The sequence below is a fragment of the Vespula pensylvanica genome, chromosome 5 (genome assembly GCF_014466175.1).
Source record: "Vespula pensylvanica isolate Volc-1 chromosome 5, ASM1446617v1, whole genome shotgun sequence".
Taxonomy (NCBI): domain Eukaryota; kingdom Metazoa; phylum Arthropoda; class Insecta; order Hymenoptera; family Vespidae; genus Vespula; species Vespula pensylvanica.
Window position 1 is genome coordinate 2953043 of NC_057689.1, and position 27162 is coordinate 2980204.

Sequence of the window (27162 nt, forward strand, 5' to 3'; positions counted from 1 at the left end):
GTGAAGCACCTTCGGAACGGGTTCTAGAGGTTGTAGAGGACGAGCAGCACTTAAACCAGGATATAATTTGCTGGCAGAGTTTCCGGCCAGCCGACTAGAGAGACACAGAGAGAAAGAGAGAGAGAGAGAGAGAGAGAGAGAGACAGAGAGAGAGAGAGAGGAAATGGATTAGTGCCGGCAGTCGCTATGGTACCTGCTAATTACGAAAAGTATATCCGTTATTTCAATCGTATTACACATAGAGACCGCACGACGACCCGTCGTTTTCGTCGTCCTCGTCTTCGTCGTCCAATTACTGCTTACAATGAAATAACAATTAAAGTTGTACGTTAAATCTGTCGGTTTAAAAGTAAAAAATAAAAAAAAAAAGAAAGAAAGAAAGAAAGAAAGGGAAAAAAAAAGAATATCCATTTTACGCGCCACAGCATCGTCTTATCGGTACGAGACCACGAACGTGGTTAAAACTTTTTAATCGTATTCCCCTCCCCTCCTCATCCCTTACCACCACCCCCTCCTTCTACCACTACCGCTACTTTTCTCTTACACACCTTCACCCTTCAATCCCTCACCTCATCCCTTTTACACGTCTCCTATAGAATGAAATAAAAGGAAAATAGTAATAATAATAATGATGATGATGATAGTGATAATAATAAAATATGAAGAACGTCGGAGATAAGGTCAACCAAAGACGAAGAAGGAAATAATAATGATAATATAATGATGATAATGATAATGATAAGTTTTCCTTCCCCATCTCACCTGTCAACTCAGAGTGAGAAAGAAAAACAGCAGGTGTTTTCTCGAGATATTTAATTTATTGATAATACGATTCTATTCGAAAGGAATAATAGTAATGATAATAATCTGACTTTTCTCTCTCTCTTTCTCTCTCTCTCTCTTTTTTTTTTTTTTTTGATTAAGATTTCTCTTGGTACGACGTTTAAATCCCGCTTTAGTAATTAGATTCTAATTAAATGAAATTCCATTTTCTTTTCTCTTTTCATTTCTTTTTCTTTTCTTTTTTTTTTTATTTTCTTTTCCTTCTCCTTCTTCCCTCCTCCTCCTTTTTCTTCTTCTTCTTCTTCTTCTTCTTTATCTTCCCTTTTATTCCGCTTCTTTTTCCATTACCACGCGAAAAGGAGTGGTAATGGGGAAAGAAAATCGATATTTCCAATTTATAAGATTTTTTAATAAGAAATTTTAAATCATCGACTATGTAAAACCATTTTATTGGAAATTGTATCTATCTAACGTTAGTTAAAAAAATTTCGTTCGACGTATTTATATTCTCTCGATGGAAGATCGAATGAATGAGAAAAAGAGAAAGAGCGAGCGAACGAACGAACGAACGAACGAACGAACGAACGAAAGAGAAAAAGAGAGGAAGAGAGTTAAAAAAAAATAAAAGAAGAAAAAAAAGAATGGATAGATAAACGAACGCGATATATCTGATCGATATCTGAGCTTGTCGGTGCGTTGCAATTTCGCGAGCCATTTCGAGTAGGTTGTACATATCTCGCGGGTACGGGTACATGATGGAGATCAACGTGATACATTACGGTACGAGTACATGATGCCAGTTCAAACGGAATTCATCGTAAGCGTGGGTAAATATGCTTTGCGTGTCGATCAAGGAACGCCTGGCTCACGCGATTTTACAAACCGTTTATAAGAAAAATAAGAGGAACAAGAAGAAGAGTTATCGAGGACAAAAAATCCTTGGACTTGGTAAAACGAAGGATTAAAAAAAAAAAAAAAAGAAGAAGAAGAAAAAGAAAAAGAAAGAAAAGAAAAAAAATGAAAAGCAAAAAAAAAACTACAGAATGAAAACGAGAAAAAAATATAAGGACACGAATCCACCCATCTTCTCGTTTTATTTTATTTATTTATTTTTTTTTTATTTTTCTTTTTATTTTATTTATTTATTTATTTTTTTTTTTTCTTGTAGAGTTAAGGTCTAAAAGGAAAGTTTAGCACTTTCGAGGAAATACCATTTCGTCGCTGTGTTCTGAAAGTATGCGACGTGAAAAAAAATAAAAAAAGAAGAAAAAAAGAAAAAAGAGAGAGAGAGAGAGAAAAGGGAAAGAATTGGTGATAAAGGAGTCGAGGGAGTTTGAGAAATAAGGGATATAAGAGATGGGTAAACCAGCAGGATATGTGTGTGTGTGTGTGTGTGTGTGTTATAAGAAAGAATATCTGTAATAAAACTTCACTCGAACGAAATGAATTTCTTTGTTCGTGACAATTTCTACGATTAAGTCTAGTGTATCGATACCGCGAACGATATACGATTTCTTCTACCATTTAACTATCATCAGAGGTACATAGAAAATCGTATAAGATCCGTCTACAAATTTATTTCTGGTCAGATTATACGTATCTAAATTATTCATGGTAAAAATTATCGTCTTAATAACGCGCAATTAAGATTATTCGTAGTTTAAATCGATTCGCTCGATCGCGATGATTACGATGATTATTAACGATACGAGATAATGAATCTTTACTTCGACGATACATTATTTCCCATTTATTAATACACGATAATTATTTTATCACGTTGTTATATATATACATACACATACACACACACACACACACACACACACCTATACCTTAATACCCGTTAGACCATATATATAGTATAATCATCAAGGTATATCAGTGTATTAATAATACGACTCTAATTCGCGCCGCGTAACGTAGTTTATAATTAAACGCTTCGATATACATATATCACGATTCGAGATGAGTGAAGGGGAGGGAAGGGTGAGAGATGAAGTGGGGGATGAGGGTGATGGGGGTGCCAATTTCGATAACGTAATCGAGAATTTAAAACGGTACGGGTTAATGGTAGATGATCCCTCTCGTCTATTACCATGCAGTGTCAAAGTTCAAACGAAAAATATCCACCAGTAAAATTTGAAATCGAACGTTGAATCTCTACGTTGAAAACGCGTTAAACTCGAAATTCGATCTAACGATCTATCGAATATACCCAACGAATAAGTGTATACAGTTAATTACATTTTATATCTACGTTATAATTACACTAGGAGAGACTACGTGCTTGCATCTTCGAAATTGAGTCGATTTTCGAAATTGTTAACTTATAAGTTACGACGTTTCTGTTCTATATTTTCTTTTCTTTCTTCTTTTCTCTTTTGTTACTCCGTTTGTTTTTTCTAACGCAAACACTCGTGTTAGTAATAGTATTGAAGAATAGAACGATTTTAAACAAGTACGTGCAAAGATTACGAAGCTAACTTAAAACAACTCGTTGAAGTTACGCGTCACGGATAAAAGAAATGATTCAACGTGATTGGTCGAATGTTAACTAACGATAACTTTGACCATGAACGAGAAAAAAAAAGAGAGAGAAAAAAAAAGAAAGAAAAAAAAAAGAAAAGAAAAGGAATCATCGCTTTACATACTGTATGTTTATACATATACTGTGATATGTGTGCATTACATATATATATATATATATGATACGTATGCATTATATATGTGTATGTATTATATATGTAAGTATGTGTATGGTATGTATGTATGTATGTATGTATGTATAAACGTATCATCCTTGATTTTTTTCCGTCGATTAATCGAAAGAAATACACGGGGTCCCGAGTCACGTTTACCTCCCTCCTGATTTATGAATTTCCAAGCAAATCGCGTGTTACAACCATAGATATAAATACATACGTACATACTTACATAGTTACATATCTACGTACGTACGAACGTAATCGCTATCAACGGGAATAGGAAATAATCCTTGAACGATATTAGCAAAGGAGGGTCAATTGAAAAGAGGACTTTTCATTATTCATGATGTCAGTAAACAAAGACGAATAGAAAGTGACATAACCCGACGATATATGTAGTAACTATTGATACATAGAAATCGTTCGAACGAATAATTGTCGACGTCTATGACGTTTACACGACGATAAGGACACGTAATTAAGAAGAATAAGTAGTACTGGTAGTAGTAGTAGTAGTAGGAATAGTACATATATCACATTTACAATCTTAGAAACGTCTTTGGCAAGCGCCAACATAGAATTAAGTTTAGCTAGTTCGCGTTGGCACGGCCAGTGTGTCAAGATCATTCGATCTATCTCGTCTTACCCTTATACTTCGGAAAGAAGAAAGAAGAAAGAAGAAAGAAGAGAAGTAAAAAGGATTCGATTTAGTGAGAGACTATATATATACCTCTCTCTCTTTCTTTCTTTCTCTCTCTCTCTCTCTCTCTCTCTCTCTCTCAATCTCTATCTCTAGTTCTCTTTTATTTTTTTTTTTTTTTTTACTATTACTCGTTGTATTCAAGAACGTGAAGCAACAACATCGAAAGTGTATTCCGTAGAAAACGAGCAATAAAGTGTGAAGGCAGGTGAATCCGACAAGACTTAAAAGAGGAACGCCCTTCAAGCGGTGTGTGAGAGAGAGAGAGAGAGTGCTTCGCGATCGATATTCGCAAGAGGTAGAATGCGAGAGGTAGGATAGGGAGGGACAAAGAGAGGGAGAGAGAGAGAGAGAGTGAGAGAGAGAGAGAGAGAGAGAGAGAGAGAGAGAGAGAGCTTTTGGTTTATACTACGATAACGGTAATTCCGCGGTCTACCCACCTTGTCTACATCTACCTCGAAGATTATGGCCAAGGAAATACCTGACCTCCTCCTCCTTCTACCACCACCCACTCTATTCAACCCCCGTTCGCACGTACACGATCCGATAAGATCTAGACAAATCTTCGCCGCGCGTGGACATCGTCTTGAGTACGGTCCGATCTAGATAACGAGATTGATTCTATCTATCTCGAATCAATTCGACTTTATTTCTTTATTATTTTATTTAAAGTAAATATTTGATAAAAAGGACGACGAAAAGTCAAGTCAAGTCAAGTCAAGTCAAGTCAAGTGTGAAAAATAATAGTTACCAATTCGACCACGAACCACGTTGGTTTATATTTTTTTATTTGATTATATCAGGACGAACGTAGAAGCGTAGAATATATATGTATGTGTGTGTATGTGTGTACGAGAGATATACGAGATCGTTACGAATTAATTATAACGTTATCACCGATCGAGAAACGATCGGTCCAATTATTTAAAAAAAAAAAATTCGTCGAAAATCAGAGATTAAAATTGCAACCGAGTTTGATATCACTCGCTTACACGTGATCCAATTAATTTTCAAATAATATCCCGATCGTCAAAATTTCAATGAAGCATGCCATCCTTTCCACTCTTTCTTCATTCTTCTTCTTCATCTCCATCTTCTCTCTCTCTCTCTCTCTCTCTCTCTCTCTCTCTCTCTCTCTCTCTCTCTTTGGTTTTCGACGAGACTTCGACACGCGAACGATAAATTTACGACACGCGAGGGTAACCTGCTAAATGTTCAATGAAAGATTCACAGACCGATTATATATCCCTTCCGTTCTATATCATGAGAGTAAATCTTCTACCTGATTTATCGAATTACGTTTTACCTTTCCTCCTCAACTCCCTAAACACCTACCACCCTCTCATCAACCCTTGTCGAATTTTATCGCGAACGTAATGATTTTATCGAATTATTAATCGATCGTCTTATATTTACATATAACGTAAGCAAATCCTTCGATTTTAATTTCTTTCTTTCTTTCTTTCTTTCTTTCTTTTTCTTTCGTTCTATTAATTAGTCGTAATATTTACAAACGCGAATAAAAGTGATAAAAATATCGGGAGAAATCGAATCGTTCGAACTCACTCGTATGTATGAATAACGATTCTTTATTTCGATTGATTTACAAAACAAAAGGAGATATAAATAAAAAAAAAAAAAAAAGAGAGAGAGAAAAGAAAAAAAGAGAGAAAGAAAAGAGAAAAAAAAAAAAAATACTTCGTATATTTTTCTCGAATGCAAACGAGCAAATGGAACACAAGATGATATCGTAGGGCGATAATTGCTTGTGATATCGATTGGATTTCGACCGGGAACAAAGCTCATCGCGAATAGACCGATTGATATTCAATCGATCCGTGAAATCGAACGAAGCAAAAAACGAAAGAAAAAAAAAAGATAAACTCTCCTTTCGCATTACGTAGGAATAATAATAATAATAATAATAATAATAATAATAATAATAATAATAATAATAATAATAAAAATAATAATCCAACAACAACAACAATAATAATAATTCTTACAAAACACCTATTCAATTGAAAAACAAAACGATAAAAAAGAAACAAACGATCCAAACGATCGTGAAAAATGGAATATCGATAGATCGTTTCGCGTCGCGTAGGGTGGTAAGGACAGAGGGGTGAAAAAATGAAATGAAACGAAAAGAAAAAAGAAAAGAAAAGAAAAGAAAAGAAAAGAAAAGAAAAGAAAAGGAAAGAAAAAAGAAAGAAAAGAAAAGAAGGAAAAAGGATGGAAAGAAAAGTGAGAAAAGGAAATGGAAATAACAAAGGAGGTTCGTTTGATCGTAGGAAAAGGATGGAGAGGAGAAGAAGAGGGGGAGGGGGAGGGGGAGGAGGAGGAGGAGGTGGAGGAAGTGGGGGGGTGACAGTAGTAACAGCAGCGGTGGCTCTGGCCACGGCCTGGCTGATGGTGCAGGGTGTGGTGGGTGCAGCCACGAGCGATCCTCTCCGTGCCTCCCACCTCACCCTCGATCAATACTCCCCCCCTTCACCCCCGTACAACAACCATGGACTGCTCGGGTTTTACGGAAGAAGAAGCAACAACGACGGAAGCTCCACGGAGGAAACCGAGGACCAACAGCAGCACCATCAGTATCAACAGCAACAGCAACAGCAACAGCAGCAGCAGCAGCAGCAGCAGCAGGTTAACCGGAAGTTCGAGGATGATTCTCTAATCTATCGATCGATCGACGATCGTCATAACCGACGTGGCTCGTTCGTTTCGTTCTCGGCCAATGGTAGGTGCCAATTAATCGAGTATACATACGTCTTCGATCTTCGAGCTCTCTCTCTCTCTTTATATATATATATATATATCTATCTATTTCTATCTTTTCCTCTCTTTCTCTTCCGTTACGTCATCAGCGATTTAATTCTGTCGCTTCGATTAATCTAGAGCCGCGAAATGCTATCAAATCTATTCGTTCTCGATTCTACCTGAACCGAAGTAAAACGTCATTTCCATTTGCGACCTATCTTTGCGACCGTTTCCATCATTCCTTTGGCATATCTTAGCAATTCACAATTTATGAATATTTCGACGGACGATATCAACGGACTATATTAATTAATTATCGTTCGTATTATAGAACGTCGCGTAAAGATTTTTCGAAGGGAAAGATGGAAGACGCGAGAGAGAAAGAGAAAGAAGGAAAGATAGTTCGTGAAGAAGGGATATACGAGAGATATACGAATAGGTAAGGCTAATTATGTAAAAAAAATCCTTTCAGATTTGCCGATAAGAAGGGCTTACGAGCAGGATAACGTAGGAACGATCTCGAGAGACCCGTCTGGTAGGATCGTTCCGCAGAACGACAAGGAGACATCGAAACATTTATTCGGTAGGAATGAATACGATGGGAAAAAGCCCGGCGATGATTACGTTGCTCCACCGAGCGAAATGGACGAGCCCTTCGTGGCCGACGAAACGTTTCAGGACGAGGGTCCTGGTTCGGTAGAGATATACAAATTGGATTTGTTCGAGGATAGGAAATCCTTACCGAGTCGAACGTCTAACGTAAAGGGCGTAATAATGACGGGGTTGACGGGATTAACGTTACCGACACCGACACCGATTGCGACATCGTCTACGACGAAAATAGGTAATAACAAGAGGAAAATGCCAAAGAAAATTTCAGGGCTAGGTTGGAAGCTTGGAAAATCGTCCAACGGATTGTTCAAGTCAACGACGGTAACCATAGGTGCTAGCGGTAATGACGACGATGCGGACGACAGCAGCACCACCAATAATAAGGACGGCAAGGACCTTCACGGTAGATCGAATTTCTTGGATTCGGAATTAAGGTCGGAAATACCGAGTAACGTTGAAGCTTTTGGAGTCGGGGGTGTTCCCGAGTTACAAGTTGGTTGCGAGGGTCTCGAAGCTCCTTCCTCGTCCTCCTCTACTTCCTTTTCTTATTTCTCACCCTCTTCTCGCAAACTAAAGAGATCCGTCGAGAGAATCGAGAAAACGGGGGAATCGATTGGTAAGGCCGAACAACCTACGGCCCCGTTCAACGTCGTACCGATACCTCTAGATCTCGACTACGATATATCGGCCGAAAGTTACGAGGAAATGGACGAGCTCTTCAAGTTGAAGAAGTTAGAGACCGAGCCTAAGAGAAATAAAGAGAATCGTGGCGACATAGACGCTATGGTCAACGATTTTTTGATTCAGGATAGAAACGTTAAGGAGAGATTACCCGTAAGAGGTGATCTTGGTAATTCGAGCTTATCGAGCGTCGTCGAATCGATTAAAACCGTGAACGATTTGGAAGATAGAAGGGAAAGGAGTAGTACTAGTAGTAGTAGTAGTAACAGTAGTAGTAGTAACAGTAGTAGTGGTGGTGGTAGTAGTAGTAACAGTAGTTTGTCGTTATCCAACACGGATACGAGAGAATACGTTTCGGGTTTCAATGGTCGTTCTCGAAAGTTGTTATGGGTCGACAGTGAAAGAGACGACTCCGGTTTATGGGGTTACGGCGAGGACGAAGGTGTAGTGTCCAGCGACGAATTGGATACCGAACAAAGACGACGACAACAGCAGCAGCAGCAGCAACAACAGCAACAGCAACAGCAACGACAACGAGAAAGACAACGACAACAGCAACAACAACAACGGGATAGGAACATGGTCAATGTTCAAATCGATAAGATTCGAGAGGAATACGATAGGTTGTTGAGACAGCAAAGAATAGAGGAGGAGGAAAGATTGCGAAGGGTCAAGGAACTCGAGACGAGGAGATCAACGACGTCGGACTCTGTCCGAGAGGAGGAAGATAGAAGAAAGAAATTTTACGAGGATAGAACGAGAACGGAGGAGTTGCGTAGACGCGAGGAGGAAGCGAGAAGGAGGAAGGAGGAGGAGGAACATAGAAGAAGAAATCTGATAACGGAGAACAGCGGCGATTTGAAGGAGATAAGGAATCTGGAGAACAGAGTAAAGGCCTTAATGGCCAAGGAAGAGGAGGAGCAACGAAGAAGGATATGGTTGGAAGAGGAGAGAAGAAGACGAGAGAAGGAAATGGAGGAAAGGAGGAGGATGACGATAGGAGGTGTACCAGCGAATTTGATGGCTCAACGATACAACGATTTTAATAGAAACGAAAGTAGGAAGAAAGCAGAGGAAGAGGAGGAGAAGGAGAAGGAGAGGAGGAGGAAATTGGAGAGAGAATACGTAGAAAGGAATCGTATTTTGGAGAGGCAGAGAATGGAGAACGAAAGAAGGAGACAGATGTTGGAGGAAAGGAGAAGGGAGGAGGAGGAAAGAAGAAGAGGGCCTACAACGGAGGATAGAAGGAGAATCGAAGAGGAGAGGAGGAGAATGGAGGAGGAAAGAAAGAGGATGGAGGAGGAAAGGAGGAGAGGGTCGTTGGAGGACGAAAACAGAAGGATGGAGGAGGAAAGAAGAAGGCAAGCGTACGAGGAAGAGAGAAGGAGAATGGAGGAGGAAAGGAGAAGGCAAGCGTTCGAGGAAGAGAGAAGGAGAATGGAGAACGAATGGAGAATGAAGGAGAACGCGGAGGAAGAGAATAGAAGGAGAATGGAGATGGAGAGATCGAGAAGTACGGAGGAACGGAATAACCTGACGCGTGACAGAAACGACGAGGAATATCGAAGAAGAAGAATAATAATGGAGGAACGTCAAAGGAGACTCGACGAGGAGAGAAAGTTGCAGGAGTACGTGAGAAGAAATCAACCGGTCGATATCAGGACCGACGGAGCTAGAGACGAACGTTTGAACGTTTCACGAAGATGGAAGGAGAAAAAGCAAGAGGAGGAAGAGGAGAAGAAGAGGAGGCAGATGGAGGAAAGGGCGATGGAGGCTGTCAGGCAAATGAATCGATCCAATAGATACCCAAGTTCGGGATACGAGAGGAGAGAGCACGGTCCATCTGCCCCGACTTACATCGATCCTAGAAGCTCGCTGGACGAGGCTAGAAGGAGACAAGAGACGGAGGCCTTGGAACGACGACGAAAAGAGGAAGAGGAGAAAAGACGGCGGATATTGGAGGAGGAACGAAGAAGAGAGATCGAGTATAGGAGGGAACAGTCGAGAAGATACGAGGAGGAAAGAAAGAGGATGGAAGCCAGCAGACTCGAGGAAGATAGAAGGAGACAAGAGGAGACCATCGAGAATCAAAGAAGAAGCGGTACGACGTCGTCTGTGACATCAAGAGTCAGGCCGACCGTTACCGATTCTGTTACTCCTGTTTTGGAGAATTTGTACGATCGAAGAACCACAGAGATACGTCGGAGGGAACGACTCAGAGAGCAAAGAGAACGACAGAGGATCAGGGAGGAACAAGAGAAAAGGAGACAGGAGATCATAGCACGACAAAACGTACGACGTCAGCACGAGAACAGGTAAGAGAACGATAGGATTATTTATAAATATGTTTACCTTATTTTTCGTTAGTTTAATCGTTAATTGATCGAACGTTAAATAACATAAGGATTATCGTTTTACCCAACAGCGCCAAAGCCCAATGGGAAAGAGAAGACAATAGAAGAATTATGAATGAACAACATAGGCGGCACGAAGAAGCCAGATTAAACGCGTTACCGGTTAGCGCTAGGATAATAGTTCAACCCAAAGGATCCTCGGCCCATTCAAGGCCGACATTCACGTCGAGGGCAGGCTTTGAAAACGGGATCAATTTCCCGGTGAGCCATCATCCATTTGTCCGTCAAACTGTTTCACGCTCTTGTCCCGTGTAATCGTTGATACAACTATAGACAACTAAATATCGTTCGGCTCTAACGGGTATACGGATTTCGAAGTTTACCCGAAATAACACGTTCAACTCCTTACGTTCGCGTTTATATATTATACCTATCCGATAGACGCGTTGCCAAGATTGAACGATCGATCTACGAACGATTTGGAAATCCAACAATTCTTCCTTCATTCGCATACTTTCATTAGGCACATAGGCTAAACGAACGATAGGATTATATATGCATTAACGAAAAAAGAAATTTGTTGTCATTGATAAAAAAAAAAAAAAAAAAAAAAAAAAAAAAAAAAACACATCTTCCGATATACAAAAGCCCAATAATTCGCTGTAATCATTCCAACGATCTAACTCCGACGTCTGACTAAATCAGTATTTATCTATTAATGTTTAAATTAACCTTTAGTATTTTTCTTTATACAGAACGTGAGTTCACGCAACAATGGAGGACAAACACCGATATTTCCAACGACCCCTACGACGAGTCCATACGTTCGGAGTCCTAACCCTTGCGTCTGGGCCGTCGTTCATTGCTGTCCAACTAACACGAATCGTCTCGTCACGTGTTTCGAATCGCTCGGTTGTCCCGGAGTGAATTGGGATCCAAATCCCTGCAGAGAAGCCGTCGCGGATGCTGCGAGAGAAGAGGTCATGAGATTTTACAATTCGGAAGAAGAGGACAACCGTAATTGAGTGACCCCCTACTAACTATCTATCTACCTACCTACCCACCCCAATCTTCCCTTCAACTTTCGAAGTTTGTTAAATTCGAAATCAACCGCGTATGAACGCGACTTTCCTTTCTCTGTCACACTTTTTTTTTTAATTTCTATCGATCTCTATTTCTTCTTTTCCCTTTTATCTCTTTTTATCTTTTTTTCTTCTGTTTTTCCTCCTTTCTTTTTTTTTATTTCTATCTTTCCTTCTTTCTTTCTGGATTTTTTTTTTTTTTTTTTTTTTTTTTTTTTTTTTAATTTCCCCATTATCAATCTCTCGTTTGCGCAAGCATCGCGCGAGAGAAAAAAGAAAAAGAGATTTCTTAATAACCAAAAAAAAAAAAAAAAGATAGAACGACAACACAACGACATTCAGACGATATCTTCGCATTATCGAATGCAAATTAATTCGAACGTATGAGCGATCGATATTAGTATTGACTCGCGGTCAAATTTTTCATATACTGCCGCGCTTGAGATAACTAACACTAAGTATACGTATAGTCTAATATATTTTAATATATACTATATATAAACATTCTATGGTATATATATATACATATATGTATATATATATATACACAAAAGGTAAAAAAATTACGTACAACGACGATGTATTATTCTACGCTGAACGTAGGACTAACTCTAAAAAGGACTAACTCTAAAACTCAAAATCTTTTTTTTTTCTTCTTTTTTGTATGTAGACGATAATATATCTCTGCAGCTTCCTTATATGTGATATAGGTAGTGCAATTCGATTTAGTGTAATATATTACGAATATTTATGTGTGTGTAAATATATATATATATATATAAATATATATATATATATACACACACATATATATGTGTGTGTGTAACATATGTAATAAATCGATTTCTCAATTCGTCCAAAGATTATCATATTCTTAAATCGACAGTTTTTTTCACGATCGTAGAAAAAGAAAAAAAAAAAGAAAAATAAATAAATAAAAAACACCCTGAATACCGTCTTTTCAAAGAGAATTCTCTGATCGTCGTCGAATCTTTCGAATCACCCTCGATCTATCGAATAATGGAGATACCACTTTGGTAAAACTATTGAAAAGAAAATTGCAGTAGGTTTCCGAGTGCGAACAAATTCGAAAGCAACGTTGAGAAAGTTAGAAGAGTTTCTTTTTCTTTTTTCTTTTTTCTCCTTGCGAAGATTCGCGCAAGACCCGAGAGAGAGAGAGAGAGAGAGAGAGAGAGAGAGAGAGAGAGAGAGAGAGAGAAGTAAAAAGAGAAAAAAAAATTAAAAAGATAAAATGGCGAACATGAGAAGCGAGAAAAAAAAACGTAAAATGTTAGAGAAAAAAGAATTATTAAATTAGAAAAAAAGAAATAAACGAGTGAATAAAAAAAAAAAAAATACAAGATAGAAAAAGAAATGTGAAATTAAAGAGATAGAGAGAGAGAGAGGGAGAGAGAGAGAGAGAGAGAGAGAGAGATAGAGTCGACGACGTAGAGTTGAGTCCAACGAAAGTTTCAAAGCTCGTTTCACTTGTATTTATCTCTCTTCATCTTTCTTTTTTCATTGTTCGTTTTTCTCTCTCATCTCACCATCGTCGTCGTCGTCGTCGTCGTCGTCACCGTCAACGTCAACGTCGTCGTCGTCGTCGTCGTCGTCGTCGTCGTCGTCGTCGTCGTCGTCGTCGTCGTCGATAACGAGGCCATTCAACGTTTAAGAGCTTGCAAACGTTTCCCGTCCCAATCAGCCACATTGTACATACATCCGAAAATGCATCCTTCCAACGAACGATCACGTACCACGTCGTGGCCTGCCGAAAGCAAATAGGATCTCTCTCTCTCTCTCTCTCTCTCTCTCTCTCTCTCTCTCTCTCTCTGTCTTTCTCTTTCCATCTCTATTGACGTACGTAATCATTTTGCGTAATCTTCAAAACCACTTTTACGGAGCTTTGCATCGCCCCATTATTTCCGATTATATAGGAAAATCGTTGAAATTTATTTATGAAAGAAAACTCGTACTACGTAATTATCTTTTGATATCGTCTACCGATCAGCTGATCGACTTCTTACGCGAGGAAATTTTAATCATTCGATAACTCTTGGTTCGATGATCCTTGGACAATGAAGAGAACGTAGTCGATATATATTTAATATATATTTCAAATCTTAAATTAAATAAATTTAACAACATGTTTTGCTATGTCTGGAATGAGCATAGATAAAAAAAGAAAATAATAATAATAATCTTATAATCGTCTTCATTTTTTTATGACACTACTACTATCTCACGTTATATAAAGAAAAGAAAAAAAAATCGTTGAAATTAATCTATCAAGAAAACTCGTACTTCGTAATTATTTTGTAATATCGTAATAGCCGATCAGCTGATTGGCTACTTTTATGAGGAAATATTACTAATTAATCGATGTTTAATGATCCTTGAACAACGAAGAAAATATTGTTGAGATATATTAAAAATTTTTAATTAAATAACTTTAATAACATGTTTTGTTATGTCTGCAATGAGTACAGATAAAAAAGAAAAAAATATCTCATAATCGTCTCCATTTTTTATGACACTACTATTATCTAGCGTTATATAAAAAAAAAAAAAAAAAAAAAAGAAGAAAGGAAGAAAAAAAAAATCGCTGAAATTTATCTATCAATAAAACTCATATCTCGTGATTATCTTGTGACATCGTTCGCGCAGGAATTTTAATCGTTCGACATTTTTTTTTCACGTCCTTGAGCAATGAAGAGAAAACAGTCGATACATATTTATATATTTAAAATTAATGTTAACTTGACGTTGTTCAAAAGTTATCCAATAACTTTATCATGCATGTTGTTGCAACGTAACGATGGATAAAAAAAAAAAAAAAAGAAAGATATTTCACAATACTTTCGATGTCTTATGAAACATTCAAGAGATACCAAAAAAAAAGAAAGAAACAAAGAATTAAAAAAAGTAGCAAATACTAAAGGAACGTTTATGATGGGGGGAAAAAAAAAAAAAAGAAAAAAAAAAAAGAGGGAAAGAAAAACGGGTCTATGCGTTTGAACTTGTCCCTCACCTGGCCGTGAATCATGCTAATCCATGGTAATATATCTAATAAGTGAATATATACAGATATATCCATATATGTAAGTACGTGTGTATGTGTATGTGTCAAGGATAGCAATAAAGCGTCCTCGTTCGTATATTACGTATTGCAGATAGGCAAATCGCGTGTTTTCGCGGTGCATAAAGGGAAAAGAAAAACAAAACAAAAAAAAAAAAAAAAAAAACACGCGCAAAAAAATACCAAAAAAAAAAAAAAGGAAGAAAAAAAGGCGATCGATGAATGCAATCTGGTACGAAAAAAAAAAAGAAGAAAGAAATAGAAAACGGACAAAAAAATAGAAAATTAAAACGTACGACATTTAGCCAAAATTAAACGTGATCTTGATTATAAACGTTGGAAATGTCTTTGGAGATGTTTCGAAGGATCCATACATGCGAAATCCAATAATACCATTCCCCAAGGAGAAATCGAGAAACTATATGGAAAATAGAACTATAGTATACGTAATTGTGTCTATGGTTGAGTGTAAGAGCAAGAGAGAGTTTTCACGACAGGTGCACAACGCTACTCGAAGAATCTTGAAAGCTATTGTCTCATCTCTTCGATACTTCCTTCGATATACGTTTCCTTCCATCTTCTTAGTCTTCTCTCTCTTTCTATGTATCTATATATTATATATCTGTTTCTGTCTGTCTGTCTATCTATCTATCTATCTATCTTTCTCTCTCTTTCTCTCTCTCAGTCTTTTCATGCTTTTCTTCCTTCACTTTCTCTCTCTCTCTCTCTTTCTCTCTCTCTCTCTCTCTTGTATTTGACGTACGATGATACAAGACACGTCTATATATGAATCTCTACACAGCATCCAAAGAGTCCTCTTAGTCTATCTATCTGTCTCTCTGTCTCTGTCTGTCTGTCTATCTATCTGTCTTTCTCTCTCCGTCTTTCTCTCCTTTTGTTAAATGCATCCTATTGTCCTCTTAAGAGACGTATCTTAACATTAAGGGCAAAACATTGTTCCTAAGACTACAGAAAATGATAGTCACATTTTGAGGCTTAGTCACATTTCAACCATAAACCCCCATCCCTCTTCCTATCATCCCCACATCAAACGAACGATAAATAATATTGTATATTTGTCATCTGTCTCGTAATGTTTCCCTCTATTTTATCGAAATTATATAATTTCATTATTTTCTTTTCTTTTCTTTTCTTTCTTCCTTTCTATCTTTTTCTTCTAACTCAAATTACATTGCAAGAAATATTTCATTTGGAAATTTTGCTAATCGTTCGATAAAAATAAGAGAAGGAATGAATGAATGAAGAAAAGAAATAAATAAATAAAAAAAAAAAAAAACAATCATTTAAGTAATTCGACGAATCGTCAGGTAGGACAAATAAAATGTTTAAGAGAGTAATATTGAATTTTGACGTGGATAAACGAAAAGAGACAAAACCGCTGTTTGTGGTTTCAATGCACGTGGAACGACCGACGAACGAAAAATAAAAAATAAAAAATGAATAATGAAAAAGAAAAAAAAAAAAAAGAAAGAAAGAAAGAGAGAAAAAAGAAAATAGAAAGAAAAGAAAATAATAAAAGAGACATAGAACACACCATAGAACATCGCGATGATCCAATCACCATATCGCCTATGTCAATCACATTGATTGCCGACCTCTCATTCAATTTTATAAATTATTTATAGGAAAAATATTCTCACCAAGCGACCACCATGACAAAAACAAATTCGTACGTATGTATGTTTTGTATTTAATCAATGAATGGGATTCCCCTTAATGATCCTTAGAACGACGAAATTAATATATCTTTGTAACTTATTCGAACATATACCACCATGAGAAAATCGTATATTATTCTCACATGTAATAACGTCCTTGGAATAATAACATTACGAATTATTCTTACCCGTTAAGCGCGAAATATAACAGATTGGACTACGAAAATTCTTAGATCGATCGAAGTTTCCTATCTTAGGATTTTATTATAGTTTTTTCTTTTTTTTTTTTTTTACGGTTTGAACAGATAAAAAAAAATAATAAAAATAAAGATAAAGTTTATTCGTTTAAAAGTTCTCGAGAGAGAGAGAGAGAGAAAAAAAAAAAAGAAAAAATGAAGAGAAGAGATCGATATAAAATAATATGATATAACATTTTTTTTCGATGATAAATAATGATCGATCTAAAACAATAATAATTTACTTTGATATATAGAAAATATTTGGGAAATTATTTGACAACTTTTGCCCAGTTTACTGTAGATTAAACTTGGAAGAAATTTTTTATCATTCTGTCGACGTGCGTCTCGATCGAACGAAGAAAAAATGAACGATGAAAAAAAAAAAAAAGAAAATAGGAAAAGCGTATAGCGAATATAGTGTAAAAGAGGAGAGCAAGGTGGGTGAAGAGTGAAGAGTTTTTGTCTTGTAGGAGAGAGAGAGAGAGAGAGAGAGAGGAGAGGTCATGGAACTAGTAGGAAAATGGGAAAGGTGGAGGGGGAAAAGAAGAAAAGGAAGAAATGGAGAAAAGGAGAAGGCTTTTAGGAAAAGTTAGTTGAGAAGAAGAGTGGTATATCGTTTCTCAGGTGGACTCACCGTCGCTACGCTGTGCTATTCCCCTTTTATCGCCTTTTCCCATATTTTCTTCTCCTTCTGACCTTCTTTAAGACGAAACGACCCACGTTTCTTTGCTCTCTCCTGAAACCCAATTGGAGGAATGTGTTTCGTTATACTTCGTAGAGACGGTAAATAAAATCTATTCGTATATATATATATATATATATATATATATATATATATATATATCATATATATAAAGAAAAGATATCTAAAAGAATCTGAAAGTATATAAATTTCTGTATTTAATATTATATAGTGTAATACAATAAAATATGTTTATTAAAAATATCTAATTTATGTGTATATATATATATATATATATATATATATATATGTTCTCTTTCAAACGATGAAAATGATTGTACATTCAAAATTCGTGTATATACTTCTCTTCTATTTAATTTTATATATAAAATTAATAGAACATATATATAAAACCTAAATAAAATAAATATATTATTAAACATCTACCATGTAATCTCATTCTTTATTTTACTTTTCTTTTTTATTTATATATATAAAAAAAAAAAAAAAAAAAACAGATCTATGTATTTTATTAAATATCTACTTTCTTTTACATGCATTTCTCTTCCCGTTTGTCACGAGAACGACCATGAAAATGATTGTTTTTAAATCATATTATATAGACATATTCTTCCTATACATACACATATCTATATTTACTTATATACGTAATATGAAAGCATGTATGAGTTTTATATACATACAAATAGAGATAATTTGTATATACTGACTCTAGTTGGGTTTATTTTCGATGCTGGAAAAAGCACTGGTCCGAAGCTTTTATACGGAATATTCGCGTCAGAGGGAAGAGGAACAGGACGATAAAATGCGGGATACAAATTGACACGGAATAATGTGATATGGTTCTTCGACCGTCCCGCGAAAGCTATGCGTGGCAGGAGTAATATTTTGCAATTTTTCCCGACATGTACGTACGTACGTACATACATGTGCACAGAGAGATATACATGTCTCTTCTCCCCTCTTTACTCTCCTCTCCTCTTCTCTCCTCTTGTAACCCTCCTCTCAACATCTCTCCATTCCTCTCCTCTACTCGAGTGAATTCCATTCCATAGGGCTACATATCTACCTATCTACATGTCTAGTTGCATTATGTGTGTGTGTGTGTATCTATGCGTACATACACATTCCTATATATACTATCTATTTAAATTCGAAATCCGTACGAATTCGCCGACGGCAGATTTTGAAACGCTTTCGAACAGATAATTTACATCGAAAACCAAATAAATATATATATTCATTTCGTTCTTTCCTTCTGTCCTATATCAAATTCTTAAGAAAAAAAAAAAAAAAAAAAAAAAAAGAAAGAAAGAAAGAAAGGACAATTACAAATGAACAATAATTACCTACATATTACATACACATTATAAAATATATATATATATATATATGCGATTGTAAAAAGAAAAGCAAATATTTTCTAAAGCATATCCCCTCCCCCAAAAAATAAATAAATAAATAAATAAAAAAAAAAGAAGAAAAGAAAAAAAAAAAGAAATCCTTTCCTTTCTATGAATAAAGAAAGGACAAGAAGTTCGATTACTCTTTTTTTTTCGAGCGTTACACGTCCATCAATGATGTAATAAAAAGAGAAAGAAAAAAGAAAGAAGAAGGACAAGAATAAGAAAAAGAACTAGAAGAAGTAGAAGTAGAAGTGCAAGTAGAAGAAAAAAAGAACAGTGGAAAGAGAAAAAGAAGATGGAGGTATAGATATAGATGTAGGTGGATGTATAGGTGGAGGTGGAGGTGGAGGTGGAGGTGGTGGATCGCTTTTACGATCGGCACTGGACCCTGATACGTACACGTTCTCCCATCCCTGTACTAACTGCTACGCTTTAAAGCCTTTTTATTTTTTTGTTCTTTCTTCTTTTTCCTTTCTTTCTTTTTTTCTTTTTCTTTCTCTCTCTTTTTTCTCTTTTTTATACGTCCGATGGATCGATCGTTCACCAGACAGAGACGAGGGTTCCCTAAACATTGAAACGCGTTTGCCAATCGATGACTTTCGAAACTAGCTTATACTCCTCTCTCTCTCTCTCTCTCTCTCTCTCTCTCTTTTTTATTTCTCTCTTTTTGTCTTTCTCACTCTCTTTGAATCTCTAAAATAGAAAATTTTTGCTACGACTTTTCGTAGAAAATATGTCTCCTTGCATAAACTTTTTTTCTTTTTAATTTTTCTTTCTCTTTCTTCTTCTTCTTCTTCTTTTTTTTTTCTTTTTTTCTTTTCTTTTCCGAAATCAAATATATATTCTCTCTTTTGAAGATTCTATTTAGACGAATGACGGTGCTAAAATAAATGACGTGATATCGAGTTACTCATACATATGCATCCAACGACCCACTCGCTTACACGCACATATATATACGTATATACGGAGAAAGAGAAAGAGTGAGCAGCCACGCGTACTCGTTCGTATACATAGTAAATACATAGAGACACGTATATAATGATCGTTTCAGTTTATCACAGGTGTACTTTATCATTCCAAAAAATTACCTTCGAATAAATAAACAAAAAACTAGTGAGTGACGCCCTTTAAAGGGCATTGAACCAACGAACCCAAGCGAGCAAGCGAGCGAACAAGCATGCGCACTTATATAAGGAAAAAAAAAAAAAAAGAAAGAAAGAAAGAAAGAAAAAAGTCTATTAAAAAATTCTTTCGCTCAGTTTTTTCGTCATTCGAAAGAATCTTTTATTGTCGTTCTTTCGATTATTAATAAACATATAACGTGTGATGTATGTGATCGATATATATATATATATATATATATATACTCGACAACGAACTACGAGAGCTAGGAAATAAAAAATAAAAAATAAAAATGGAGTAAAGAAAAAAAAAAAAGAGAGAGAGAGAGAGAAAAGTAAAGAGAGAACATTTTATTCTGCAAATGTCGTTGACGGTACTTGGGTACGATAATTCAAAACGAAATCATAATTTCTTCCCCGTCTAACTCTCCCCTCTCCCTCGACAAGATATTCTCTGCACGGACGCGATCGTACATCACTCGAAGATAAAGCTTTCCACCCTTTTACGTCTACGAGGTAGTATAATAAAAAGCGGCCGCCATTATACGAATCTTCGTTCTAGCTCGTTCTCCGTTTTTACATGGTAACAAAAAAAGATAAATAAAAAAATAAAAAATAAAGAAAAAAGGAACAAAAAAGAGGAGAAAGAAAGGAAAGATAAAAAAATTCCGTAGAAAAAATTTCGTCGATAATTTTCTTCTCCCACCCCCTGTCGTAAGTTATATAAAAGTTACGTCCCTTTTATATTATATAATATATATATATATATATATATATAAAGAAAAAAAATGGACTATCCAATATAGAGAAAATAAACGTTTAACATAAATATACGTACATAGTTCTTAGATGATTAATAATAATGATGATGATGATAATAATAATAATAATAATAATAATAATAATAATAATAATAATAATAATAATAATAATAAATCAATTCTACTTCAAAACTATTTAGGCTGACATTTTTCTTTCTTTTTCTTTTTTTTTTTTTCTTTTATCTTCTCTTCATATACGTAAAATTACAAACTTGAATAACAAAATTTTAAAAAATTTCGGAAAAAGATAGATAATTAATCTGATAAAATAACAGGATGAGGAAGAAACTTTTGGATCATCCTTCTCGTAGGTATACAAAAATTATTTCGAATTTTTCATCATAATTATTTTGATATTCATTTTTCCGTAAAATTTTTATCAGTACAAGTACGTGTATACGACGTATATACATAGATACATATACTCGCCTTTTTTTTTTTTTTTTTTTGAGAGTCGTCAAAAAGGATAAGAGCAAACATATCGGCAAACGCAAACGTTGTTAACAAACAAAGCGAGTAACGTGTATAGCGTTATACGTGAGACGAATACTCGCGAATAGTTTGAATACCTCCTCGCGAGTGGTGTTTCGAGGGTCAAGGAACTCCGAAGCAAGAATTCCACTTGCGTTATTACGAGAAACGCTTTTAGCGTTTCGCGTTGTACACTGTTCGTTTGTTTAAGCTTTTCAAGAGAGCAATAAAGAAAAAGAAAAAGAGAAAGAGAGAGGGAATGTAAAAATAAAAAAAAAGTAGTAATGACTTGGTTAAAATCGTCTTCCGGTTCAAGATTTCCCTTTGTGAATTTTCTTCCATTGTTGTATTCTACCAAGGATTTCATTTATATATATATATATATATATATATATATATATATATATATATTATATTTTCTCTTTCTCTCTCTAAATATAATATAATAAAACTAAATATAGTAAAATAAATATATTAAAAAAAATATATATAAGTATATGTATATGTATGTATGTATGTATGTATGTATGTATGTATGTATATATGTTTTAGAAAAATATAATTTAAATATAAAAATATAATAAATAATATACATATAAAATATAACATATACAATACTATAGCTCTCTACGATTACTTATAAAACATACGACATCGCATCCCATTTGCAAAGTTTCAGTCGAATAAAATAAAGCTCGTCGACGAGTAGAGACAGAGAAAAGAAAACCAAAGAATAAAAGACATCTATAGCGATGGCAAAGCATAGAGAAATGTTCGTTCTGATCTGAGAAGATACGACAAAAGAGAGAATAAGTCTTAAGAAATATCGTACTAGCGGAAGAGAGCATGGTCCCTTTTCGTTTGTTCCTTCGGCACAAAAGAAAAAAAAAAAAAAAGAAAAGAAAAAAAAGAAAGAAAAGAAAAAAAGAGTAGAAAAAGAAACCCTCTCCTTCAAAAAAAAAAAAAAAAAAAGAGAAAAAAAATAAATAAATAAATAAAAAAAGAAACTACCTAAGAAATAATATAAAATACGATGTGTGTGTGTGTGTGTGTGTGTGTCTCTCTCTCTCTCTCTCTCTCTCTCTCTGTGTGTGTGTGTGTAATACATACTCCAAGTATATTTCTTTTAAATCTAAAAAAAAATGCTGATGGGACTCTTCTATAATAAATATGTGTCTACTGGTCCGATTCGATGTCTCTATGTAAGAATAATAATTCATGCAAAAATTGTTATTTCTCTCTCTCTCTCTCTCTCTCTCTCTCTCTGTGTGTGTGTGTGTCTTCGTCTTTAAAAAATTTCCTTTTATATATCTTATGACATCAAAGTTACCAGGTTTCTAATTTCACGATACATTAAGAACAAAAAAGTAATTAGCAGCTCAAAAAAATATTGCGGGAAAAGTAATTGAATAGTTTTAAAATGATTTAAAAACTTTTAGACCTAACCTATATAAATTTATAGAAAGAAAGAGAGAGAAAGAGAGAGAGAGAGAGAGTATATCTTCTTGATTAAAGAAACATTATAAGAGTCAGTTTTTTCTGTGTGTGTGTGTGTGTTTTTTACGATCTTTCTCGAAACATTTCGTATGTATCCACATATGTATGTATATATATATATATATGTATGTATGGATATACGTATGTATGAGGTTCTTATACGAAATATTTCATTAATTATGCATACGCATTTATCTTTCGCTTAGGGCCAAAAGTGCGAAGGATAGAAATAAAGTGAGAAAAGTCGAGAATATTCTTTGTGAAAGTAACTCTTTCTAAGATTTAAAAATGAACGAAATTAAAGGAGTAAGTATTAAAGGTAAAAAAAGAAAGAAAATACAAAAGTTTCTTAACACTTTTTCGATCTATGCTAACGACGATATCTTTAAACGTTCGTATCTTTCTACTACTTAAGATACAAATATCTATAACTTTGCGAATTCGAATTTAGTGCAACTAACTAAGATTTCATCTTTCCTTAAGAAACTTATTAAAAGCTTTCGAGAAAAGGGAAGTAGAGTTAACTAAAGATAGACTCTAAGAATATCGTTGAAGTGAGAATACAAGGGGGTTTCCATTTCGGTATCGTGGCAACGACTTCATAGTAATCACCGGAGTCTATCTAGTTTGAGGATCAAAGACATCGAAGTTTGATAAGATTCTGTCAATAACATTACCGTCGTTACCTATCACTATATGATATATAAATTTCCCTTTTCAATTCTACGATTTAAATGATTTAATTTTTTTCCGATGTATCAATTGTTAACAATTAATCGACGATTAAAATCAAACAAATTTTTTATAATATATATATATATATATAGAAAAAAGAAAAGAACAAAGAAAGAGAAAATGAATGAATGAATAAATAAATAAATAAATAAATAAATAAATAAATTGTTAGAACGTTGTATAAATTCAATGTATCGAAAAAAAAATATCAAGCAATAAATTTATCGGGTTAATAATTATTCGCGTATAAAACAATAAATCGTTGCTAGGCGAATATTATATATATATATATATATATATATATATATTATGCTCATGGTTCTGAAACTACGTCTATTACATCTAGCTCTACATTGATAGTAGAACTTCTCCAGTCGAGAATTCATAAATTAATTCCGTTCTCCTATTCGTCTGTTATTCGTCTGTACCGGACGAATTACAGCAGAGGGTCGTAAAGCTTAGAGAGTCCTTCTATTCGGTGGAACGCTTAATTGTGATCCAAGCAAATGGAAGGATATTAAAAGACTGGGCGTAGCAATCGACTCGAATGTAATATCTCTACTGTTATCTCGTTTCTAATGGTAATTGAACAAAAAAAAAAAAAAAAAAAAAAAGGTAGAAGATAGAAGAAAAAAAAAAAAATCTTATTACATGCGTATACAAAGTATTTCATGTTCCATAATGATGTACCATAAACGTTCCTTATATATATTATTATTATTATAAAATATGGTAGATGACAAGGAAATGAGAGCGAGAGAGAAAGGAAATGAAAATTATAGTCTGTAATATACTAATATATGTATCGTTTCGTGGAATGTTCGATATACGAGCCGGGTGTGTCGGGAAATCGATTTTATATCTGTAACGTCGATAGACATTTCTAAGATTGAGGAAAATAAGTTTTCTTTACATCGTGATAAAGTGTGTGTGTGTGTGTGTGTGTGTGTGTGTGTGTGTGTGTGTGTGTGTGTGTGTGTGTGTGTGTGTGTGTGTGTGTGTGTGTGTGTGTGTGTAGATGTACATATAACGATATGAATTAGACAATGGAACGATCACGCGACATTTTATGAATACATTACTCACCTTTATCCCGTACTAGCATTCGTCGCGTAGGTGTCATCGAGAATGCCTAACGTTCCTCCCTTTTCGACAGGAACGATCCGTAACCCGACGAAAGCGAGAGAAAAAGAGAAAGAGAGAGAGAAAATGGCTGTAGATATAGAAGATTATTTGGACGTTTGATATGGTCGCGTCATCTCGAAAGGGACACGATATTATGATCGACAAAATAATATAATATAATATATTACGATGACAACGACAATGACAATGACAACGACAACGACGACGACGACGACGACGACGACGACGACGACGACGACGACGAGGACGACGTTGATTACGATTTGCGACGCGACGCCACGACAAATCGACGTGTTATTAGCCTAATCTAAACGTACGTTTCGCGCACCCTTCCTCTTCTCTCTCTCTCTTCCCCAGAGAGATTCATTATCCCGTAATAATCTAACTTCTTCTTCTCTTTCTCTACGCGTTCACTAAAAAGGCCCCGTCTTAACTTGAAAAATTTTGTTTTCCTCCTTTTCCCCCACTAATGGACCGCCCTATCAAATGTACATATCCCTTGCCATCCTTAATATTTCTCGTCCCGCAGGATGTCCAGACGTGAACGCGTTTCGGGACCGGCACCGACTAAACTCCTGCCGAATGACGACCCATAGGACGATCGTGTATAATCCCGGATCCTGCGCTCACGATTATTTTCGATCAGCGACGCCATTCTTACGAGCTACGCCGTTAAACTATCCAACTCCGATGATAATATTATTGTTTCGAAGATCGTGTTATCCTATGTCGATAACAATATGCGTACGAAGTAAACACATTTTTTGAGCGTCGGTAATGTAGGAAAATTTATATGAAAAGTGTGAGAGAGAGAAAAAGTAAGACGCGGAGAGAGCGAGAGAGAAACTTTATCGACGTCATCGCGCGTAGAGATCGTACTTATCGACTAATAAATATTCGCCTAAATCAATAATTTAATAAATAAAATAAATCTATCGGAAATGACGAAGATAATATTTGATACAACGCACTGAATATATGCTATTCGTATATTGTAACATATTGCTGTAGAAAATATTAAATTATCGACGGACGATATTTTTAATCGAGAAAACCTGCGAAACTAAACCCAGGAGGATTACGTCAAAGTACTTTACGTTAACTCGAAGTGGCTCTGGCAGCATGATTGATTCACAAAATTGATCTTGAAAGTAATAGATACTTCTAACGCGATGAACATCGATCGTTCTCCTTCCTCTTCCTCCTCCACCTCCTCTTCTTTTTCTTCTTACATTCATATTATTATAAAAATTCGAGCAAATCCCTAATCGTCGATTGTATCTACGATTAATTATATTCCGATCAATCAGAGCCATTTATTTAAATAGTCTCTCTAACATTTCCATACTCTTTTAAAAATAATTACTAAAACACAGTGATTTCGCGTGATACCGTTGGACAAAAACGTTAATAAAAATATGATCCGATCGTAGAATAACAACAGGTGAAAGAAAGAAAGAAAGAAAAAAAAAATATATATATATATTCGAGAAGGAGAGAAAATTACAAAATTACAAAATCACAAAAATAAAGAAGTTAAGAAAAATAAAAAACGAAAGACAAAAAGAAAAGGAAGGTAAAGGTGTACCAGTTGTAGAAAGATGGTCGAGGAGTGCGATCGTTGGTGGGAAGAACGAAAGCGGCAATAAAGACGCGGAAAGGGAAAAAAAAAAGAAAGAAGGAAAAGGAAAAAAAAGAAGAGAAAAAGAAGAGGAAGAAGAAGAAAGAGAAGAGGAAGAAGAAAACAAGAAAAAGAAAAAGAAAAAGAAGAAGAAGGAAAAGAGGAACGAGAGAAAGAGAAAGAGAAGGATGAGAAGGAGAAGAAGAAGGAAGAGGAAGAGGAAGAGGAGGAGGAGGAAGAGGAAAAGGAGGAGGAAGAGGAGGAGAAGTGAGATTTCGTGGAAAGCTTAATTGTTTTGCCGTGGAGGAGAGAGAGGAGGACGACGAAGGTAAGAAGGAAGATTAGAATAAAGCTCTCGCTTTGTGGTGAAGATTCCGTCGTAGTTGTCGTTGTCGTCTTCGTCTTCGTCGTTGGAGAAAAGCAAACGCAATCTGAAGTTGCAGAGCTTACGAATAGAAGAAAAGAAAAAAAAAAGAGAGAGAGAGAGAAAGAAAGAAAGAAAGAAAGAGAGAGAGAGAGAGAGATTCAGTTTTGCGTTCGTAAAGAGAAAGATGGTGAACGAACGAAGGTTAGAGAGAAGGAGGGTGGAGGAGAGGGGGTGTATGAGGTAAAAGAATAGGAATACATCTGCCCTACCTCGTAAGGATCTTAGAATGAAAAAACTCGGATGAGAAGGGCCGTACTATCTTTCTTTCTTTCTTTCTTTCTTTCTCTCTTTCTTTCTATCTTTTTTCCCTTTCTTTTCTTTTCTCTTACTTCGCCAAACTCGAGAAAGTGGCGAGAATTTAATTAAGAATTTCCATGAGCCATATTGCCGCTGGCACACACGTGTTTCCCTTAGCCACGGATCACGTGACTCGAAGAAGAAATTCTAATTAAATCGAAAGAAATCTTTTCCCTTTATCGTCGAGATTCTTTCCCTCTCTCTCTCTCTCTCTTTCTCTCTCTCTCTCTATCTATC

At 35.4% G+C, this 27162-nt stretch overlaps 2 protein-coding genes and 1 long non-coding RNA gene across 5 annotated transcripts in view; 2 read left to right on the forward strand and 1 right to left on the reverse strand.

Annotated features, from left to right (window-relative positions):
• The window catches only part of LOC122629361, an 87250-nt gene that overhangs the window by 58804 nt on the left and 1284 nt on the right, over positions 1-27162 (reverse strand). Inside the window, exons 1-3 of one of the 3 annotated variants that reach the window (XM_043812735.1) lie at positions 24898-25745; positions 24521-24579; positions 17312-17413 (exon numbers count right to left, since the gene is read on the reverse strand). In XM_043812735.1, coding sequence (XP_043668670.1) covers positions 17312-17354 — 43 coding nt within the window. In that variant the 5' untranslated portion in view covers positions 17355-17413; positions 24521-24579; positions 24898-25745. Of the gene's footprint in view, positions 1-17311; positions 17414-24520; positions 25746-27162 lie in introns of those variants that run through there. The other 2 variants (XM_043812733.1, XM_043812734.1) reach the window with 2 other exon arrangements.
• Positions 4289-5582, forward strand: LOC122629365. The gene is made up of 2 exons (XR_006327247.1): positions 4289-4545; positions 4583-5582. It is a non-coding gene; the product is annotated as an uncharacterized LOC122629365 (long non-coding RNA).
• On the forward strand, positions 6478-11810 carry LOC122629348 (trichohyalin-like). Its single transcript, XM_043812713.1, has 4 exons — positions 6478-6934; positions 7427-10562; positions 10673-10862; positions 11357-11810. The coding sequence occupies exons 1-4, from the start codon at positions 6493-6495 to the stop codon at positions 11624-11626; spliced, it is 4038 nt and encodes a 1345-aa protein (XP_043668648.1). The 5' UTR covers positions 6478-6492; the 3' UTR covers positions 11627-11810.